At 56.3% G+C, this 18,526-nt stretch overlaps 1 protein-coding gene across 1 annotated transcript in view; it reads left to right on the forward strand.

Annotated features, from left to right (window-relative positions):
• Lamc3 (laminin, gamma 3) overlaps nucleotides 1–15,532 on the forward strand; it is a 45,292-nt gene extending 29,760 nt beyond the window's left edge. Inside the window, exons 16-27 of the mRNA XM_013021289.1 lie at nucleotides 110–248; nucleotides 1,048–1,241; nucleotides 1,572–1,648; nucleotides 3,054–3,188; nucleotides 3,799–3,946; nucleotides 4,709–4,858; nucleotides 8,784–8,886; nucleotides 10,447–10,646; nucleotides 12,787–12,933; nucleotides 13,017–13,116; nucleotides 14,234–14,519; nucleotides 15,076–15,532. Coding sequence (XP_012876743.1) covers nucleotides 110–248; nucleotides 1,048–1,241; nucleotides 1,572–1,648; nucleotides 3,054–3,188; nucleotides 3,799–3,946; nucleotides 4,709–4,858; nucleotides 8,784–8,886; nucleotides 10,447–10,646; nucleotides 12,787–12,933; nucleotides 13,017–13,116; nucleotides 14,234–14,484 — 1,644 coding nt within the window. The 3' untranslated portion in view covers nucleotides 14,485–14,519; nucleotides 15,076–15,532. The remainder of the gene's footprint in view (nucleotides 1–109; nucleotides 249–1,047; nucleotides 1,242–1,571; nucleotides 1,649–3,053; nucleotides 3,189–3,798; nucleotides 3,947–4,708; nucleotides 4,859–8,783; nucleotides 8,887–10,446; nucleotides 10,647–12,786; nucleotides 12,934–13,016; nucleotides 13,117–14,233; nucleotides 14,520–15,075) is intronic.
• The last annotated feature ends 2,994 nt before the right edge of the window (nucleotides 15,533–18,526 follow it).

An 18,526-nucleotide genomic window follows, 5' to 3' on the forward strand; every position in this document is an offset into this window, starting at 1 on the left:
CCTGAGATGGGAGCCGTGGGGAGGGCAGGCTGGACAGACCCCAGGAGTGGGGTCCCGCAGGGCTTCCCGGACCTCAGCCCCACACGCCCGCGCCTCCGGTCCCCTGCAGGTGGCCAAGCTGAAGGCCAGGCTGGCGCTGGTGGAGGAATGGCTGCAGGGGTCTGACTGCAGCAGTCCCTGGGAGCCCCTAGACATTCTTCAGGAGGAGACCCCGCGGGGGGACGCCTACCAGCGCCACCTGCTGCCAGGTACGAGGGTAGCAGCGCGGGAGGCCGGGAGCTGCCTGGGGAACTGGAGGCTTGCACGGCGCTCGGGAGTCTTTTTTTTTTTTTTTTTTGCCAGCCCTGGGGTCTGAACTCAGGGCCTGGGTGCTGTCCCTGAGCGTTTCTTTTACCCAAGGCTGGTGCTGTAGCACTGAGCAGTCCCTGGAGGCCTCTCTGAGGGCTGGCTATTTTGAGATAAGGTCTCCCTTCTTGTGCATGCCTGGACTGCAGTCCGCCGGTTTTAAGCTTCATGTCTTAGCTGGGGTGGCAGGTGGGCCCCGCCACACCCAGCTTGTTCTATTGAGAGGGAGTTTTGCAGACTTTCCTACCTGGCTGGCCTAGAGCTGCTCGCTTCCTGTTCTCAGCTTTCTACAAATCTAAGATGATGGTCAGGCCCCATGGTGGAGACGGGATCTCTCACATGTCTGCATCACTGGCCTCAAACTTTGGGCCTCTTATCCCCAGCCTCCCAAGAGCTAGGATGACAGGCTTGAGCCAGAATTAGGCAAATCTGTAGACAAACAGTGGATGAGGGGTTGCTGGGGGCTGGATGGTTTAAAGGGAAATGGAGGGATGCTGGAAACAAAACAGATGCTGGGGTTTAGGGATAATAAACATATTCTAATAATAACGATAAATAATAATAATAAACATGCGATTCTGGCAACGTACAGAAACCACTGAATGGCACAGCTGGTGCGGTCACTCCAGGGGACAGTGCGGCCCAGGGCCATTGTTCAGAGTCTCCGCTGCTCTGTGACCCGGGCTGTGGTGCTTTCCGCAGGGGCCCGGGAAGCCTTTCTGCTCCAGATGACCGGCCTGGGGCGAGCTGTGAGGGCCGCAGGGGAGCAGCTGCGGGCGCTGGACACGAGCGCCCGCTGCGACGGGAAGACCTGCAGCCAGCTGGCCGACCTCAGGGTGGCGCTGGCGGCCTCCGAGGAGGAGATCCTGCAGGCGGCCTCCGTGCTCACCTACCTGGTACCCTGGCCCTGCCCTTGACCTGCTGACCTCGGGGTGCCTGGCCCTTTAGGGGAGACCTAGTGTCCCCTTCAAGTGGGGGTGGAGGGGGGGGGTGGAAAAGGTCTCACGGGACGTCCCTCCCTGGCTGATGAAGGCCTTGTGTGCAGACAGAGCTCGTTAGCCGCAGCCCGCGAAGGCCCAGTGACTTTCTCTACATGCCCAGCTCCAAACCCACTTGGTGGCTAGCGTGGCATCATGTAAAATTCCTGGCACCTCCCGATTCTGCCCAGTGTAGCCAGCTGTGGCTGGGCCTCAGCCCTCATCCCCCCATACCCCCCATCTGTACAGGTGAGGCTCCCGGAAGGACCTGGCCACCCCACCAACTGGAGCCACCTGGCCACAGAGGCACGGGCCTTCGCCAGGAGGTGAGCCCCGGGGTGGGGCGGGGCGGGGCAGGCCCTGCCCCTCACTCCCCAGGGAGACCTCAGAGGGGCTCCAGGGTGACCAGCAGCCCACGGGAGCTGCCCAGTGGGGCACGGATGTCGGGGGAAGCGGGCGTAGAGGTGGAGGCCCAGGCTCCTGAACACCAACAGCATCTGCACTTCTGATTGCCTTTCCAAAATCACAGCTTTAGGGGGCCAGGAAGGTGGCTCAGTGGTAGAGCGCTTGCCTGGCATGCCTGAGGCCCTGGGTTCGATTCCACAGCACCACATAAACAAAAAAAAAGCCGAAGTGGTGCTGTAGCTCAAGTGGTAGAGTGCTAGCCTTGAGCTGAAGAGCTGAGGAGAGCGCCCGGGCCCAGAGTTCAAGCCCCTGACAGACATAAACAAAAATCACAGCTTTAAACTGGGCACCTGTGGCTTGTGTTGGAATCCTTGCTACTCAGAGGCTGAGCTCTAAGGATCATATTTCAAAGCCAGCCCAAAAGAATAGTCTAGGGGACCCTTATCTTCACTTAACTACCAAAAAGCCAGAAGTAGAGGTATGACTCAAGTGGTAGAGCTCCAGCCTTGAGCAAAAGAGCCAAGCCAGAGCATAATACCCCGGATTCAGGCCCCCAGTGCCAGTAAGATCGTGTGCACATGCGTATGTGCACGTGTGCGCGCACACACACACACACACACACACACACACACACACAGAAAGAAAAGATAGAAAGGCTCATCCACATTGTAGCATACATCAGTACTTTGTTCCTTCTTCTGGCTATATAATATTCCAATCTCTGAATGTACCTCATTTTGTTTACCCTGTCATCCAGAAGTCGATGTTTAGGTTGTTTTTATCCACTGCCTTTAAGAACTAGTCTATGAGGGTTGGAGGCAGAGGTCAGGTGATAGAGCATCAAACAATGAGCAAAATTATTAGATCAAAAGTTTGAGTCTCAGACAAAAAGAAGAAGGAAGGAAGGAAGGAAGGAAGAGCTTATGATCCTAAAATCTTAAGATCTGTAGCAATTTTTATCTTGGCCTCTAGGAACTTCACAGTCATTTTACAGATGAGGGAACTGGCTCAGAGATGTCAGGTGTCTTGCTTGAGGATGCACAGCTTTGAAGTGATAGAGCCAGGACCGCCCCCCCCCCCGTGCCGCTCTCTTGGCCGCTCTCCCGCACTGTACATGAGAGTGACCTGACCGTATGATCCGTTGGCCCAGCTGTGATGCCTTCAGGGGTGGCGAAAGCCTTGTCTGTCCCCGTGCTGGGACAGAGGAGGGCTGTGGGCACCCCGGCCGGTCCCCACCATGTGGCAGGCAGAAGGGAGGCAGTCCAGAGGAGGCCCGTGGAGCGGGGCGTGGCCCGGGCTCTTGGTGAGGCTTGGGGTGATTCACAGCCACAGGGACACCGCGGCCCAGGTGGAGGCCGCCGCGCAGCGCGCCCTGCTGGCCTCCAACACCAGCGCCCTGCTGCTCTGGAGCCTGGTGGACGATCGCGAGGCCCTGGAGGCCCGGCGGGAGCTGGAGGACAGGTAAGGCCTCCCCAGGAGAGGGTGGAGGCTTGGGCTCACCCTCCAGAGCTCATGGGGCCCAGCCAGCAGCTGCCGGTCCTACAGCCAGCTTCCCGGGAGCCCCGACGATCGGGGCGCCGGACGTCTACGGCACAGTCCCAGTGCGAGCCTGGCGTCCGGGGATGGAAGGGCGAGAATGATCCAGAGCAGCTCGCCTCTTCCCTCTGCCCCCCAGCGGTCCTGTGTCTCCCCTCCCAGACCCGCACCCCCATGGCCACCTTCTCTGCTCTGGAGGGCTTCTTCAGTTCAGAGGCCAGTGACGCCCACAGCATTGAGAGAGTCTGATTGGCTCTCTGGGATTGCGTGTCCATGGGGCAGGGACCGGGCCGGGCCTGCTGTGGACAACTGGACAGCACAGGGGACACACCCTGCTTGAACCCCTGCTTGAACCGAGGGCCAAAGGGCCCGGCAGGGTCACGCAGCCAGGGCAAGCTCCGCCATCAGTTAGTGATTATGACATGGCTGAGGTCACCAGCAAGGGCCTGGGCAAGTCCCCTACGCGGGCCACTGGGCCTCCCTGTCCGCTTTGCTGCCCCGCCCATCCTGACCTCTGACCTCTGTTGCTTCCCAGGTACCAGGAGGTCCAGGCGGCCCAGCACGCACTGGACACGGCTGTGGCGGAGGTGCTGCCCGAAGCTAAGCGGGTGCTAGCCACAGTACAGCATCTCACAGTTGATACGGCTCCACGCCTGGCCTTGCTGGCTGCCCCCGGGGTGCCGGTCAGTTGGAAACCCTCAGAGATCTGCATGATGCAGGATGGGGGTTCTAGCAGCTGGGGGAGAGCCCCCCACCTCCCAGGCCGCTCTGGCCCCTTCTCTGTCCTGGTGACATTAGCAAGGATGCCAGAGGGACGGATGTGGAAGTCCCAGCTCTGTGACCTTGGCCCAAGCCACAGCGACCTTGTGGGCATCAGGGACCTCACTCACCAATGAGGCTGAGCTGCTCCAAAGACCCAGGGCTCATCCTTGTCAGTGGTTTAACCTGAAATCCCCACGCTTAGAGACTCTGCCGTGGGGGAGCCCTAGGCTGGCTGGGGTGCAGCTCCATGGCAGAGCGTGTGCTGAGTGAGCCCAGGCTGCTGGTCCCATCCCTGGCAGTGGAAAACCAAACGCGGCAAGCTTAACCAAATGCATCCGGGACGCAGCTAGCATGGAGGGTGCAGCTCACAGGCAGATTTTTGCACGGTCCACTCTTCCAGAGTGTAGGAAATTCTGATTGTGAAGAGCATGCGCCAGGGTTTCTCGGGAGGGAGATGGAGGAAATACGGGTTAGGCAGATTGGCTGGAGTGGCCCCAGGCCACCTAGAACTGATGGGGCTGAGCCTCCCAGCGCAGCGCCCCGCCACATGCAGCCACAGCCTCCCCGTCTGCCCCTCGGAGGTGCTGGGGAGCATAAGGAAGTTGTCCGAGTCTGACAGAAATGGGGATTTGGCCCCCAGGACTTGTCTGAGCCCATTGCCACATCCCCCCCCCCGCCCCCAGCCTCAGAAGTCACCAGCCAGAGACCTGGGGTTGAAAGTTCGGGCCCTGGAGCAGACTGTGGCATGGAGAGAGCGAGCAGCCACCAAGCGGGTAGAAGCCTTGCAGGCCTCGGCCCGCACGGCCCTGCAGGAGACGGAGCCGCTCACACGGGTCAGCTCTTGTCCTTTTCTTCTTTATTGTTTGTTTATTTCTTGTTTGGTTGGTTGGTGGGGTTTGCCCCTATTGGGTTTTGAACTCAGGTCCTCATTCTTTTGAATGACTCTTTCCCTTCAAGGCTAGCTCTCTACCATAGCCAAACTTCCGGCTTTTTGATGGTTAGCTGGAGATAAGAGTCTTACGGCTTTCCTGCTGTGACTGGCTTTGAACTGCAGTCCTCAGATCTCAGCCCCCTAGGTAGCTAGGATTACAGGCAGAAGCATCCAGCAGCTTTGTCTTTGAACCTGACACCAGGAGGCAGCAGGGGCTGCCCTGGAAGAGGATCTGGACTCAGAGGTCAGGGCAAAGCCAGGAAGGAGCTCTCTCTATTTCTTCCCAAACTCTAGAAAACCTAAGAGGGCCAGGCGCCGGTGGCTCACATCTATAATCCTAGCTACTTAGGAGGCTGAGATTTGAGGATCACGGTTCAAAGCCAGCCCAGGCAGGAGTGTCTGTGTGACTCTTATCTCCTGTTAACTACCAGACAACCTGGAGTGGCGCTGTGGCTCAAAGTGGTAGAATGCTAGCCTTGAGCTGAAGAGCTGAGGGACAGCGCCCAGGCCCAGAGTTCAAGCCCCATGACCAACAAAAAACAAAACAAAACTTCAGAGGACAGACAGGTAGACAGGTGGACAGGTGGGTGGATAGAACCCAGGCCCTGACCCATCTTAGGATCGGTGTAAAGTGACACAGCCTGGTGTTCACAGTTAAGGAGAGACCCCTGTTAGATGATTAGACTTTGCCAGAGAGCCATGCATAGAACAAAGAAAGTTTATTGCTGGGAAGGGGAGTTGGCAAGACCCTTCTCACAAGAGAGAAAGGAGAAGCAGCGCCGGCTGTTGTCTGGGGTGACCTATATCACCTAGGAGGTCTAGGAGGGGCTGGAAGGGGCTAGGAGGCAGAGACCCCGGTGTGGACGCGTGGGTCGGGGGCTTCATCATGGCGGACTAGGATTGATGGCTGCTGCCCAAATAGTAGACAAGAGGGCTGGGAAGGTGGCTCAGTGGTAGAGCGCTTGCCTTGCATTCATGAGGCCCTGGGTTCAATTCCTCAGCACCACATAAGCAAAAAAAAAAACGGAAGTGGTGAGTGTGGCTCAAGTGGTAGAGCACTAGCCTTGAGCTGAAGAGCTGAGGGACAGTGCCCAGGCCCAGAGCTCAGGCCCCATGACCGGACCCCCCCCAAAAAAAAACCAAACAAACCAAATAGTAGACAAGAGTCCTGCAGCTGCCCAGAGCTGAAGGTCACTGTAAGGGGCTCTTGCTGCCTTCTATGGTGGAAGCTGCCCCAGAGAAGTGTCATCCCGAGTAAAGGGGGCTGGCGGCTGATGATTCACTGCCTTTACTACAGGGCCCTGGTGTTGCCTGGAAGGGAGCGTGCCAAGCTGTGGGAGGGGAAGGGGACTAAGCTATGGGAAGGGAGCGCATTGGGCTAACAAACCCTGTGTAGTCGGGGATCAGGGAGAACAGCATAGGGATTGGATGTGGGACAGTCTCTCCTTCCCTTCTTAAAGCAATTTCCAGACAGGTGTCATTGTTCTGTTTTTTGCATTTTTTTGTTTTGTTTTGTTTTTGTCGGTTGTGGGGCCTGAACTCTGGGCCTGGGCGCTGTCTCTGAGCTTTTATGCTCAAGGCTAGCGCTCTACCACTTGATCCATAGTGCCACTTCCAGTTTTCTGGTAGTTTACTGGAGATAAGAGTCTCATGGGGGGCCAGGAAGGTGGCTCAGTGGGTGAGTGCTTGCCTTGCATGCATGAGGCCCTGGGTTCGATTCCTCAGCAACACATAAGCAAAAAGAAAAAAGCCGCAAGTGGCGCTGTGGTTAAAGCGGTAGACTGCTAGCCTTGAGCTGGAGAGCTGAGGGACAACACCCAGGCCCAGAGTACAAGTCCCACAAAACCGGCAAAAGAGAGAGAGAGAGAGAGAATCTCATGGACTTTCTGGCCTGGGCTGGCTTTGAACCGTGATCCTCAGATCTCAGACTCCTGAGTAGTTAAGATTACAGGTGTGAGCCACCAGCGCCCAGCTTCATTGTTCTATTTTCTTTCTTTTCTTTTTTTTGTCAGTCGTGGGGCCTGAACTCTGGGCCTGGGCGCTGTCCCTCAGCTCTTCAGCTCAAGGCTAACACTTTACCACTTGAGCCACAGCACCACTCCGGCTTTTTTCTTTTTGCTTATGTGATGCTGAAGAATCGAACCCAGGGCCTCAGGCATGCAAGGCAAGCGCTCTACCACTGAGCCACCTTCCTAGTGCCATTGGTCTATTTTCATATATGCCTCCCCCTGCCTCCCACCCCCAGCCCCGGGAGCCCCAGCCTCCTGTTTGCTTTCCTGACTTTTTTTTTGTAGTGTGCATTAATTGCACCCAGGGGTTTCACTACTGCACATATATTTTTATACCCCCACATACATACACACAACACATCCCCCAATGTAAAAACAGAAAACAACTTCGTTTGGGAGCCATTTTAAAGGTGGGTAAGGTTACAGGGAGCACAGATGCCCGCACCAGCTGCTCGGGAGCCGCTGCCTTCCTCCAGACACAGGAAACAGGTTCTGTGGAAGTGAGGGACAGCCAGGCGCTGGTGGCTCACGCCTGCAAGCCTGGCGACACAGGAGGCTGAGATCTGAGGATCCCAGCTCAAAGCCGGCCTCGGTGGGAAAGTCCAACTTACCAGAAGCGGAGCTGTGGCTCAAGTGGTAGAGCACCAGCCCCGAGTATGAAGAGGGACACTGTGTCTCGGGAGTGGGGCCTGGGGCCCGGCGTGTTCCCGTGGAGCTTGGCTGTGTTGGGGGTCCCCCGCTGGTCTCGTCCACTCCCATTATCCCAGGTGAGCAGGCAGGAAGCCGGGCGACTCCCGGCCCTTCTGAGAGCAGCAGACCACTCAGGGCCAACCATGTTCAAGTTCCGGCCCCCCACCGCCCCCATTCCCTTCCCTGTCCACCTGCCCCCGCTGTGCATGCGCAGTGTCCAGTTCTAGAAAGTGTTTCTCATCCTAAGAAAACCGTTCCCCACCAGCTGTCCTTCGGGGGGCCACCGCAGCCCTGCCAGCAGCCCTCCGCTCCCTGTCCCGACACTCGCCTGCCCTCTGCCTGCCACACAAGTGTGCACACGCGGCCTTCCGTGTCACCTCCTTCCCAGCAACGGGGGTCACCTACCTCTCAGCCTGGATCAACGAGCCATTCTCTTGGTTCCAGAAGGTTCCATTATGTGGTAGACCACATCTTCAGTGTCCAAGCACTGTCCCTGAGCTTTTCCCCAAAGGCTGGTAGTCTACCACAGGAGCCACTGCTCCATGTCCAGCCGTTTGCTGATTAACCAGAGATGTGCTCAAGCTGGCTCTGAACCAGGTTCCTCAGATCTCCGCCTCCTCAGTCTCTAGGATGACAGGTGTGAGCCATCGATGCCTGGCTAAACCTTCTCCACCTGTGTGCCTGCCAGACCCACGTTCTGGATAAAACCTGTGCTGGGCCGGGCACGGGTGGCTCACACCTGTCATCCTAGCTACTCAGCAGGCTGAGATCTGGGGATCGCAGTTTAAAGCCAGCCCGGGCAGGAAAGTCTGTGAGACGCTGATCTCCAATGAAAACCAGAAGTGGCGCTGTGGCTCAAGTGGTAGAGCACTAGCCTTGAGCTGAAGAGCTGAGGGACAGCGCCCAGGCCCAGAGTTCAGACCCCACGACACCACCAACAAAAGCCTGTGGTGCCACGGGGCCGCTGTCTTCCTGAGGAGGGCCAGCCGTCCTGGGCGGGGCCCGGGGCTCCTTTGGCCTCTGAGCTGCTATGGGATGGGTCTTCTTGGTAGAGACTTGGGGATTTGAACTCATAACGAGATACTCCAGGTGGTAGCTGATAACTGGCCCCTGCTTTCTTCCCTCCAGCTGCGCCAGGAGGCCACAGCGGCCCTGACCCGCGCGTCCGCAGCCGTCCATGCCGCCACAGTGACCGTCACCGGAGCCAGGACCCTGCTGGCTGACCTGGAAGGTATTGGTGCTTCCCCGGGGCTGTGGGCTGTGGGCTGCATGAGCCTGGGTCCCCTGACACACCCTGGCTCTAGGGTTCAGTTACAGAACACCTTTGGGGGACGGGCCCCCAGCACCTCCAGACCACGCGCAGAGCTCCTGGGGACCCTTGGGAAGAGAAGTCACAGTGCTGCTGTCCACACCCAGACGAGCCCCTGCTGGCTGGGAGCTCGGTTCCCTGGGCAAATATGGCCTCCTTACTCCTTTAGAAAGCAGCGCAGGCTGTTCTGAGCCGTCCTTCCATGTTCTCAATGGAAATGAGCCGCTTTGGTCCTGCTCCATAATCCACACCAAGAGTAACCTCCAACCGCAAACCCACACCCCCCTCCTCTCCTCCACCCAGCTTCCCAGACGCCTTCCCCTCTCTCAGCTTGCAAGATGCCCCATAAAAATATGGAGCCGAGGCTCACGCCTGTAATCCTAGCTACTCAGGAGGCTGAGATCTGAGGATCGAGGTTCAAGGCCAGCCTGGGCAGGAAAGTCCCCATGATACTTTTTTTTTTTCTGCTCAGTCGTGGGGCTTGAACTCTGGGCCTAGGCGCTGTCCCTGTGTTCTTCAGCTCAAGGCGAGCGCTCTACCACTTGAGCCACAGCGCCACTTCCAGTTTTCTAGTGGTTTATTGGAGATAAGAGTCTCACAGACTTTCCTGTCCAGGCTGGTTTTGACTCGTGATCCTCAGATCTCTGACTCCTGAGTAGCTAGGATTACAGGCGTGAGCCACCAGTGCCTGGCTTCCCCATGATACTTTTATCTCCAATGAACCACTCAGAAAACCAGAAGTGGAGCTGTGGCTCAAGTGGTAGAGTGCTAGCTTTGAGCTGAAGAGTTGAGGGACAGCGCCCAGGCCCAGAGTTCAAGTCTTATGGCCAACCAAAAAAAAAAATTGAGGGGTTGGGAAGGTGGCTCAGTGGTAGAGCGCTTGCCTTGCATGCCTGAGGCCCTGGGTTCAATTCCTCAGCACCATATAAGCAAAAAGAAAAAAGCCAGAAGTGGCGCTGTGGCTCAAGTGGTAGAGTGCTAGCCTTGAGCTGAAGAGCTGAGGGACAGCGCCCAGGCCCAGAGTTCAGGCCCCACGACTGGACCAGAGAGAGAGAGAGAATGCCAAGAGCTGAGAATGTGGCTTAGCCGTAGAGTGCTTGCCTAGCCCTGGGTTCAATTCCTCAGCACCACATACACAGAAACGGCCAGAAGTGGTGCTGTGGCTCAGTGGGTAGAGTGGTAGCTTTGAGCAAAAACAGATGCTCAGAGACAGTGCCTAGGCCCTGAGTTCAAGTCCCAGGACTGGCAAAAAAAAAAAAATAGAGCCAAATAGAATGTGGTGGTGCATACCTTTAATCCCAACACTTAGGAGACAAGAGGATGACAAGTTCTAGGCTGGCCTGGGTCTTCTGTGGAGTTTTCTGACTTTAATAGGTGATAAGCATATTACGTAGGCCTTGCGTATTGCCAGTCATGCGTGATGCCATATGTGCCCTTGGAATGCAGTGAGCATAGTGTCACGGTTCTCCGGGGGCATTGCAGGAATGAAGCCGCGGTTCCCACAGCCTCGGGACCGGGCCACGCTGCAGAGGAAAGCAAGTGTAGTCCGGGGCAGGCTCCTCGCAGACACGAAAAAGAAGACCAAGCAGGCAGAGAGGATGCTGGGAAATGCGGCATCTCTCTCCTCCAGCGCCAGGAAGAAGAGCAGAGAAGCAGAGCTGCTGGCGAAGGACAACGCCAAGGTCAGAGGCAGGGCGACAGCCACGGCCACATCTTCCTGCGTTCCAGGCCATAGGACTGTCACTTAACATCTGCCCTCCTGCAGCTTCAGCGCCCTGAGATCCGCCCCCACCCAGTGACCAGGGCTATGGCTAGGGTCTCCACTGGCAGCTCATGAACTAATGCCATTGCTGTCCTCATACACTCAGGCCCAGCTAAGTTTAGCTTTATTAGCAAAACCTTTCCTTCCTTCCTTCCTTCCTTCCTCCTTTTTTCTTTTTTTTCTGATAGTACTAGGGCTTGAACTCAGGGCCTGGGCACTGTCCCTGGGCTTGAACTCAGGGCCTGGGCACTGTCCCTGAGCTTTTTTTTTAATGTATATTTTATATTTTTTTATTGGAAAGATACTGTGCAAAGGGGTTACAGTTACAAGAGTAAGGTAATGAGTACATTTCCTATCGAGCATTGTTACTCCCTCCTTTATTTACCCCTACCATCCATCCCCTCCCTCCCCACCTCCCCTCTCACCCTACCCCCCACACACACAGATGTAAAATTCATTTTCAACAAAATAAGGATACAGGTTGTCCCTGGGCTTTTTTTTAGGGGGGGGGTCCGGTCGTGGGGCCTCAGCTCTTCAGCTCAAGGCTAGCGCTCTAACACTGAGCCATAGCACCACTTCCAGTTTTCTGGTGGTTCATTGGAGATAAGAGTCTCACAGACTTTTCCTGCCTGGGCTGGCTTTGAACCGCCACCCTCAGATCTCAGCCTCCTGAGTAGCTAGGATGACAGGCGTAAGCCACCCATGCCCGACTTTTCCTTTTTTTTTTTTTTAGCTTACATTAGTTATACATAAACTTCTAGTTTCTTTTTGTTTTCTTCTCCTTCCCCCTTCCTTCCCTTCCTCTTTCCTTCCTTCTTTCCCTCCTACCCTCCTCTCCTTCCCATGGTACCAGGCTTTGAACTTGGAGCTCTACACTTGAGTCACACCTCCAGCCCTTTTTACTTTTAGGTTAATTTTCAGATAGATCCTGGCTTTTTTTTGCCCAGGCCAGCCTCAGACCACGCCCATGCCTCCCTTGTAGCTGGGGCCACAGGCCTGAGCCTGTGTCCAGTCCAGGCTTCTCTCCCAGCCCTGTTGCTGGCTGTGTTACCCCAAGTGAGTTGCCTTTATGTAGATTTTGAATAGGCTCTGTGTGTGTGTGTGTGTGTGTGTGTGTGTGAATATTGGGGCTTGAACTTAGGGCTAGGGTGTTAGTGCCTTCACTTTACTGTTCAAGGTTCCACTTTCAGCTTTTTGCTGATTAATTGGAGATAAATAGAACTGGTGGCTCACACTTGTAATCCTAACTACTCAGGAGGCTGAGATCTGAGGATCAAGGTTCACAGTCTGCCTAGGTGGGAAAATCCATGAAACCTGTATCTCCAATTAACCACCAGAAAACTGGAAGTGGAGCTGTGGTTCAAAGTGGTAGCGCACTAGCCTTGAGCAGAAAAGCTCAGAGACAGCACCCAGACACTGAGTTCAAACCCATGACCTACAAGAGAGAAAGAAAAGGTGGGGCTGGGAAGGTGGCTCAGTGGTAGAGCGCTTGCCTTGTATGCCTGAGGCCCTGGGTTCGATTCCTCAGCACCACTTAAGCCGGAAGTGGCGCTGTGGCTCAAGTGGTAGAGAGCACTAGCCTTGAGCTGAAGAGCTGAGGGACAGCACCCAGGCCCAGAGTTCAGGCCCCACGACTGGACCCAAAAGAAAAACAAGAGAGAAAGAGAAGGGGCAGGGACGGAGACTCATTGGACTTTCCTACTTAGGCTGCCTTCAGACCATGATCCTCAGCTCTCAGCCTCCTGAGCAGCTAGGATTATAGGTGTGAACGATCAGCACCGGGCAAAATAGCAAGATTTCAAGATGCCCTGGACTTGCTTTCTTGTCCTGCCACTCACACTTTGGCTCTTCTATGCCCTTGTGCCTCAGTTTCCCCATCTGCAAAAGAAGTGGAATTTCTCCTCTAGAAAAAAATGAGTGCCTTGCAGATTGATGCCCAGGACATGTTGTTTGTCCATGAGGAAGAATGAATGAACAAATGAATGAGTGATGACTGCTCGCCCTTGTTGCCTTCAGTGCATTCCCTCCAGAAGGACTTGCTCTGCTCTCCCTCCTCACAGCTTTCCAAGGCCGTGCTGAGGGCAGGGAAGCGAGGGCAGCGCCGGGCGGGTGGGCTGGCCAGCCAGGCGCAGGCCACCCTCCAGCAGGCTTCTTGGCTGGCGAGAATCTCCGGAGCTCGTCGACGGGAGCTGGAGGCAGCTGAGCAGGTAGGTGTGCCAGGGCCCCGTGCCAGTGCCCCTGTGCCTGGCAGCCAGGCGGGCGCCGCTCAAGCTGGCCCCTTCCCTCCCAGGTGAGTGCAGGGCTGAGCTCTCTGGAGCAGCACATCCGGGCATCGCACATCTCCCTGGAGAAGGACATCAAGGCCTTGTCCGAGCTGCTAGCCAGGCTGGGTAAGGCTGAGACTCAGACCCAGACCCCAAGTCCCTGGGGTCTCCTTCTCTGTCCACATCCATGGCTCCCTACCCATCCTATGATGGGTCAGACCAGAGCCAGACCCTGCACAGAGCGGGCAGTGTCTAAAATGAATTCCCTTGGAATAACTTTGTCTGTTTGTCTGGGGCTTGAATTGATAACCTGGCACTGTCTCTTAGCTCTTTCACTCACGGCTAATGCTCTAGTGCTTGAGCCTCAGCTCTACTTATGGCCTTTGGGTGTTTAATTGAAGATAAGACTCTCTCAGGGGCTGGGAAGGTGGCTCCGTGGTAAGAGTGCTTGCCTAGCATGCATGAAGCCCTGGGTCAATTCCTCAGTACCACATACACAGAAAAAGCTGGAAATGGCGTGGTGGTTCAAGTGGTAGAGTGCTAGCTTTGGACTAAAAGAAGCTCAGGGACAGTGTCTAGGCCTTGAGTTCAAGCCCCAGGACTGGCAAAGAAAAAAAAAAGTCTCCCAGAGCCAGGCACTGGTGGCTCACACTTGTTATTCTAGCTACTCAGGAGGCTGAGATCTGAGGCCTAGGGTCCCAAGCCAGCCTGGGCAGAAAAGTCCATGAGACCCTTATGTTTGATTAAATAGCCTAAAGCTAGTAGTAAAGCAGTTGTTCAAATAGTAGAGCACCAGCATTGAGGGAAAAAGTTAAGGGACAGCACTGAATCCCTGAGTTCAAGCCCCAGTACCGGCACACACACACACGTACAAAAACCTACAAAGTACCAGGAACAGCATCCACAGAAGTGACTAGCCCCCCACAGGGGCAGTTCCAAAATCTGTACATGAGCCCACAGGGAATCGGGGTCCTGCTGCTGTTAGGGCGTGCGTGCATGTGCGCATGCGTGTGTGTATGTGTCTGTCTCTCTGTCTGTCTGTCTAGCTGCTTGAGCTACACCTCCACTTCTGACTTTCTTGGTGGTTCACTGGAGATAAGAGTCTCACAGATTTTCCTGCCTGGGCTGGCTTTGAACTGCGATCCTCAGATCTGAGCCTCCTGAGTAGCTACAATTACAGGCGTGAGCCACCAGCACCCTGCTGAACTTGACTTCTACTGAGGCTGTTTGTGCTCCACTGCAGGGTCACTGGACACAGACCAAGCCCCTTCCCAGGCCTTGAACGAGACCCAGCGGGCACTTGACAGCCTGAGGCTGCAGCTGGGCTCCCAAGGGGCCCTGCACAGGAGGCTGCAGCAGCTGGAGCAGGAGTCTGAGCAGCAAAAGCAGCAGATCCAGGACTTTGAGAACGACCTGACTGAGATCCGGGCTGACAAACAGAACTTGGAGGCCATTCTGCACAGCCTGCCTGAGCCCTGTTCCAGCTGGCAGTGAGGACCCCAGGCCCCTTGCGTATGCTCCTCCCCCAGGTGTGTGTGGACATGGCGCCATCAGAACTGGCAAGCCAGGGGCCCCGAGTGAATGCTCACACCCCCTTCACAAAGTGTGCAGATCTCCCTGGCTGCCCTGTGTGTGAAGCCCTTGTGGTGTGCGCTCTGCATGCCCACACATACGCATGTGAGTGTGGGGGAGGGGGAACACATATGCGCATGCTCCCGTGACAGGCCACAGCTGTGTGCTGGGTGCCCTGTGCCTGCCGGACGGTCCCTGTGCTGTTAAATTCTCTACAGTGCTGAAGCTCTGAGCAGGGGCCCAGGCAGCCTTGGCATCTGGGAGGCCTCGTCACTGAGGGTCCCAGTGACCCAGCTGGCCTACTGCTTCCAGAAGCACAGATCACATGGAAGCCATGGCCAGCAGGGCCAATGCCTGAGGGAGCAGACAGACCAGACAATCCAAGGGCCTGGGAGGGTTCTCAGTGGGGGCATCAGCGATTCAGGGGCTCCCGCCGCCACAGCACGTCTGCTAGGCCAGCAGGGCAAGGTCCGCTCCTGGCAGGGGTGTCTTCTTTCTCCACCTTCTTCCCAGGATCTGAGTGTGCAGCAGACTGACTTACTGAAGCCACTTTCTGCCCTGGCCCCAGGCCCCTTCCATCTGGTGACCTGCTTGAAGAAGCCAGGCCCTCGGGGGTCTAGAGGGGCCTGAGAGAGGCCACCAGGAGCAACCTTATGCCCCCTGCTGACCCAGCCAGCCTGGGATGGACACTTCCTGAACTGGTCCTGTTGCCTCACCTGCCACCAAGGGCGGCCCCCGGGGCTGTGCAAGCCTGGCCGCCCTTCCCATCTAACCTTGCCCAGGGAATGCTCCTGGGGCCAGGCCCGTGGTGGGGCCCTCTTCCAGGATTCCCCCTGCATTTCCTCCCCGTGCTCTTCTCCCCTTTCCTGGGGCCTCTTCTAGCAGGCCAGGACCTTGGCCTGGGTTGACAGGGCCTTTCTGGGCCCAGTTCCTCCCCTGAGTCCAGGGAGGGACAGGCGATGAAGAGGAAATAAAGGCTTCCTTTCTGAGGTGGGCGTTGTCTGATCCTTCGCAGCTTTGGGTAGCCAGGGCCCTGGCTGTGGGTGCACGCGGGACACGCTTACAGGTGAGCCAGAGATCCCTCTGGTCCCTACAGAGAGGGGCGGGGCCAAACTGATGCACTATACCAGTGTCTGCAGCTTGGCTGGGGTCCTGTGGCTACCCCCTTTCCCTCTCATATCCAGACTAAGTCTAGGTGCCAGAGGAGCCTGAGGGATGGGGTACAGAGAGGCCTTCAGCTGACTCTGGTTCAGGGTGGAGACACAGGCTGGAAATGGTGACCAAAGCCTCAAGGCTGGGTGTGGTGGTTTATACCTGTAATCCCAGCATTCCAGAGGCACAAAGATAGAGGGTTTGAGGGCTTGTAGTGAGATAATGTTGAGAAACAAAATAAAAACTAAAGTGCAGAGTACTGTACTGCGAAGTGAAGCAGGGAGGGATCTGTCAGGCAGGAAGGCTTGGGGCCGGCCTTGAAGGGTAGGAACACAGAGGAGGGGACGGTTCAAACAAGAGGGTTGGCGGTGGCCCACAGTTACCCACTGGGGGGCCTGGTCAGCCCAGGGAATGTTTGAAAGGTAGATTGTGGAGCATCTTCTGTCTGGAATCTTAGCCACAAGGCCAAATACTTCGTGAGTTGGATTGAGCAGAAAAGGGGAGTTGGTTGGGAGGGTCTCTCGGAAGCCTGGGAAAGGTGGCCAGGACTTGGGCCCAAGCTTGAGCCTCTGGGATGGAGGACTCCCTCTTCCTCTGCCTGCTCCCCCCCAGAGGCTTGGCCTCTGCTCCCCTCTCCCTTTGCTGCAGTCTTTCCCTGAAGAGCTACTTCCTTTGTCTCACCTGCCCCCAGGCCCTGGGTTTATACGTCATCAGATCAAATGCCAGAAGCCAACTAGACACTCAGGCTGACCCCAAGCTCCCCAGGGGGAGGTGGTGTCCAGCTCTATTTAGAATGGTGTGCATCTTTGGGTCCCAGGTCATACAAAGAGAGTGACCTTTGCCTCCTGGCTAACTAGTAGAGGACAGCATTGGGAGAAGAGACAAAGGGGAGAGGCTTGGTAGATTTTTTAGGGTGAAGGTAGTCTATATTAGGATGTGAACTCAGGGCTTGACTGCTGTCCTTTAGTTCTTTCATTCAAGGCTGGTAGTGCTTTACCACTTGAACCACACTTCCACTCCAGTTTTGTTTTTTTGTTTTTTGTTGGTCGTGGGGCCTGAACTCTGGGCCTGGGTGCTGTCCCTTGCTCTTCAGCTCAAGGCGAGCGCTCTACCACTAGAGCCATAGTACCACTTCCAGCTTTTTCTACTTATGTGGTGCTGAGGAATCGAACCCAGGGCCTCATGCATGCAAGGCAAGCGCTCTACCACTGAGCCACCTTCCCAGCCCAGCCACTCCAGTTTTTTGTTGGTTAACTGGAGATGAGTCTCATGGACATTCCTGCTCAGGTTGAGCTTGAATAATCTTCGATTCTCAGCCTCCTGAGTAGCATGAGTGGCATGAGCCACTGGAGGCCCGCAAGCCAGGTACCCTATTCTTCAAAGACCTCTGGCTGTTGGGCCCCAGCTCTGACCCCTCGCTCCTCTGCTGGTTAACGCTCTGGTGCCTGCTCATCACGCTCAGTGGGAGTGGGAGTTCAGTGCAGCCCAATCCCAGCCCAGTCCCCACAGGGTGGAGACCATCCATTCCTCGGTGATGAGCCTCCGGCCTGACACAGGACACAGAGGGTTGGTCACGCCCGCTGCATGCAGAGCCCCACAAGAGGTGGAATGTGGCAGCTGCTGAACATCTGGCCAGCAATGCAGCCTAGCAGCTGAGCAATGGAAGGTGGGGTGCCCTCCACCCACTTGACGGCCAACCCGGGCCAACAGCCAGGGCAGCAGGAAGGGGGGGCCCCTGTGCTCTGTCTGTGCGCCTCCTTGGCCTCCAGTCACCCTCCACGCACTCAGGATCTGCTTAAACCACCCAGGAACTAGTCACTTGTTCTTTTGTTTTTGTTTTCGTACTGGTCCAGCGGTTTGAACGCGAGCCTGGGCTGTCCCTGTGCTTCTTTTAATTTTATTCTTTGTTGGTTGTGGGTCTTGAACTCTGGGCCTGGGCATTGTCCCTGAGCTCTTCAGCTCAAGGCTAGCGCCACTTGAACCATAGTGCCACTTCCGATTTTCTGATGGTTCATTGGAGATTAAGAGTCTCACAGAGCTGAGAGCTGGTGGCTCACGCGGGTAAAACTAGCTACTCAGGAAGCTGAGATCTGAGGATCGAAGTTCAAAGCCAGCCCCAGCAGGAAAAGTCCATGAGACTCATCTCCAGTTAACCACAAGAAAACTGGAAGTGGCGCTGTGGCTCAAGTGGTAGAGCGCTCACCTTGAGCTGAAGAACACAGGGACAACACCCAGGCCTAGAGTTCAAGCCCCATGACCGACTTTCCTGCCTGGGCTGGCTTTGAACCGGGATCCTCCGATCTCAGCCTTCTGAGTAGCTATGATGACAGGTGTGAGCCACTGGTGCCCAGCAGAAGCAATCAATTTTAATGCCTTATCTATCTCCCCCATTCTGCAGATTTGGAAACTGAGGCTCCGGACTGTACAGCTTGGCGGCATGCAAACCTTAGGTGTGTGTGGGGTGGAGGGTGATGTGTGTGAACCCGTGGAGGTGGGCGGGGGGGAGGGGGAGCCAACCCTTAGCCCCTTTGGGGCTGCGCCTCGCTCCTCTCTGGGGTAGCCTGGCCACTTCCGTGCCTAGGCGCCCCTGGAACCAGAGAGGGACAGGCGGGGTGGAGGCACCCTCGGTCCGGATCCACACCCTGGGCAGCCGGCCTTGCCGGCCTTTCCTTATGAGTGAGCTCAGGGGGGCCGCTCACTTTCCCGGGAGCCCGGGTCGGGGCCCAGGACGGAGCCCAGTGGGGCGCCGCGCTCGCAAAGCCGCACTACGTGGAGCCCAGAGCCAAGACTCGAGAGCCCGGCCCACGAGAGC

Source organism: Dipodomys ordii, unplaced genomic scaffold (assembly GCF_000151885.1).
Source record: "Dipodomys ordii isolate 6190 unplaced genomic scaffold, Dord_2.0 Scaffold55, whole genome shotgun sequence".
Classification (NCBI taxonomy): Eukaryota; Metazoa; Chordata; class Mammalia; order Rodentia; family Heteromyidae; genus Dipodomys; species Dipodomys ordii.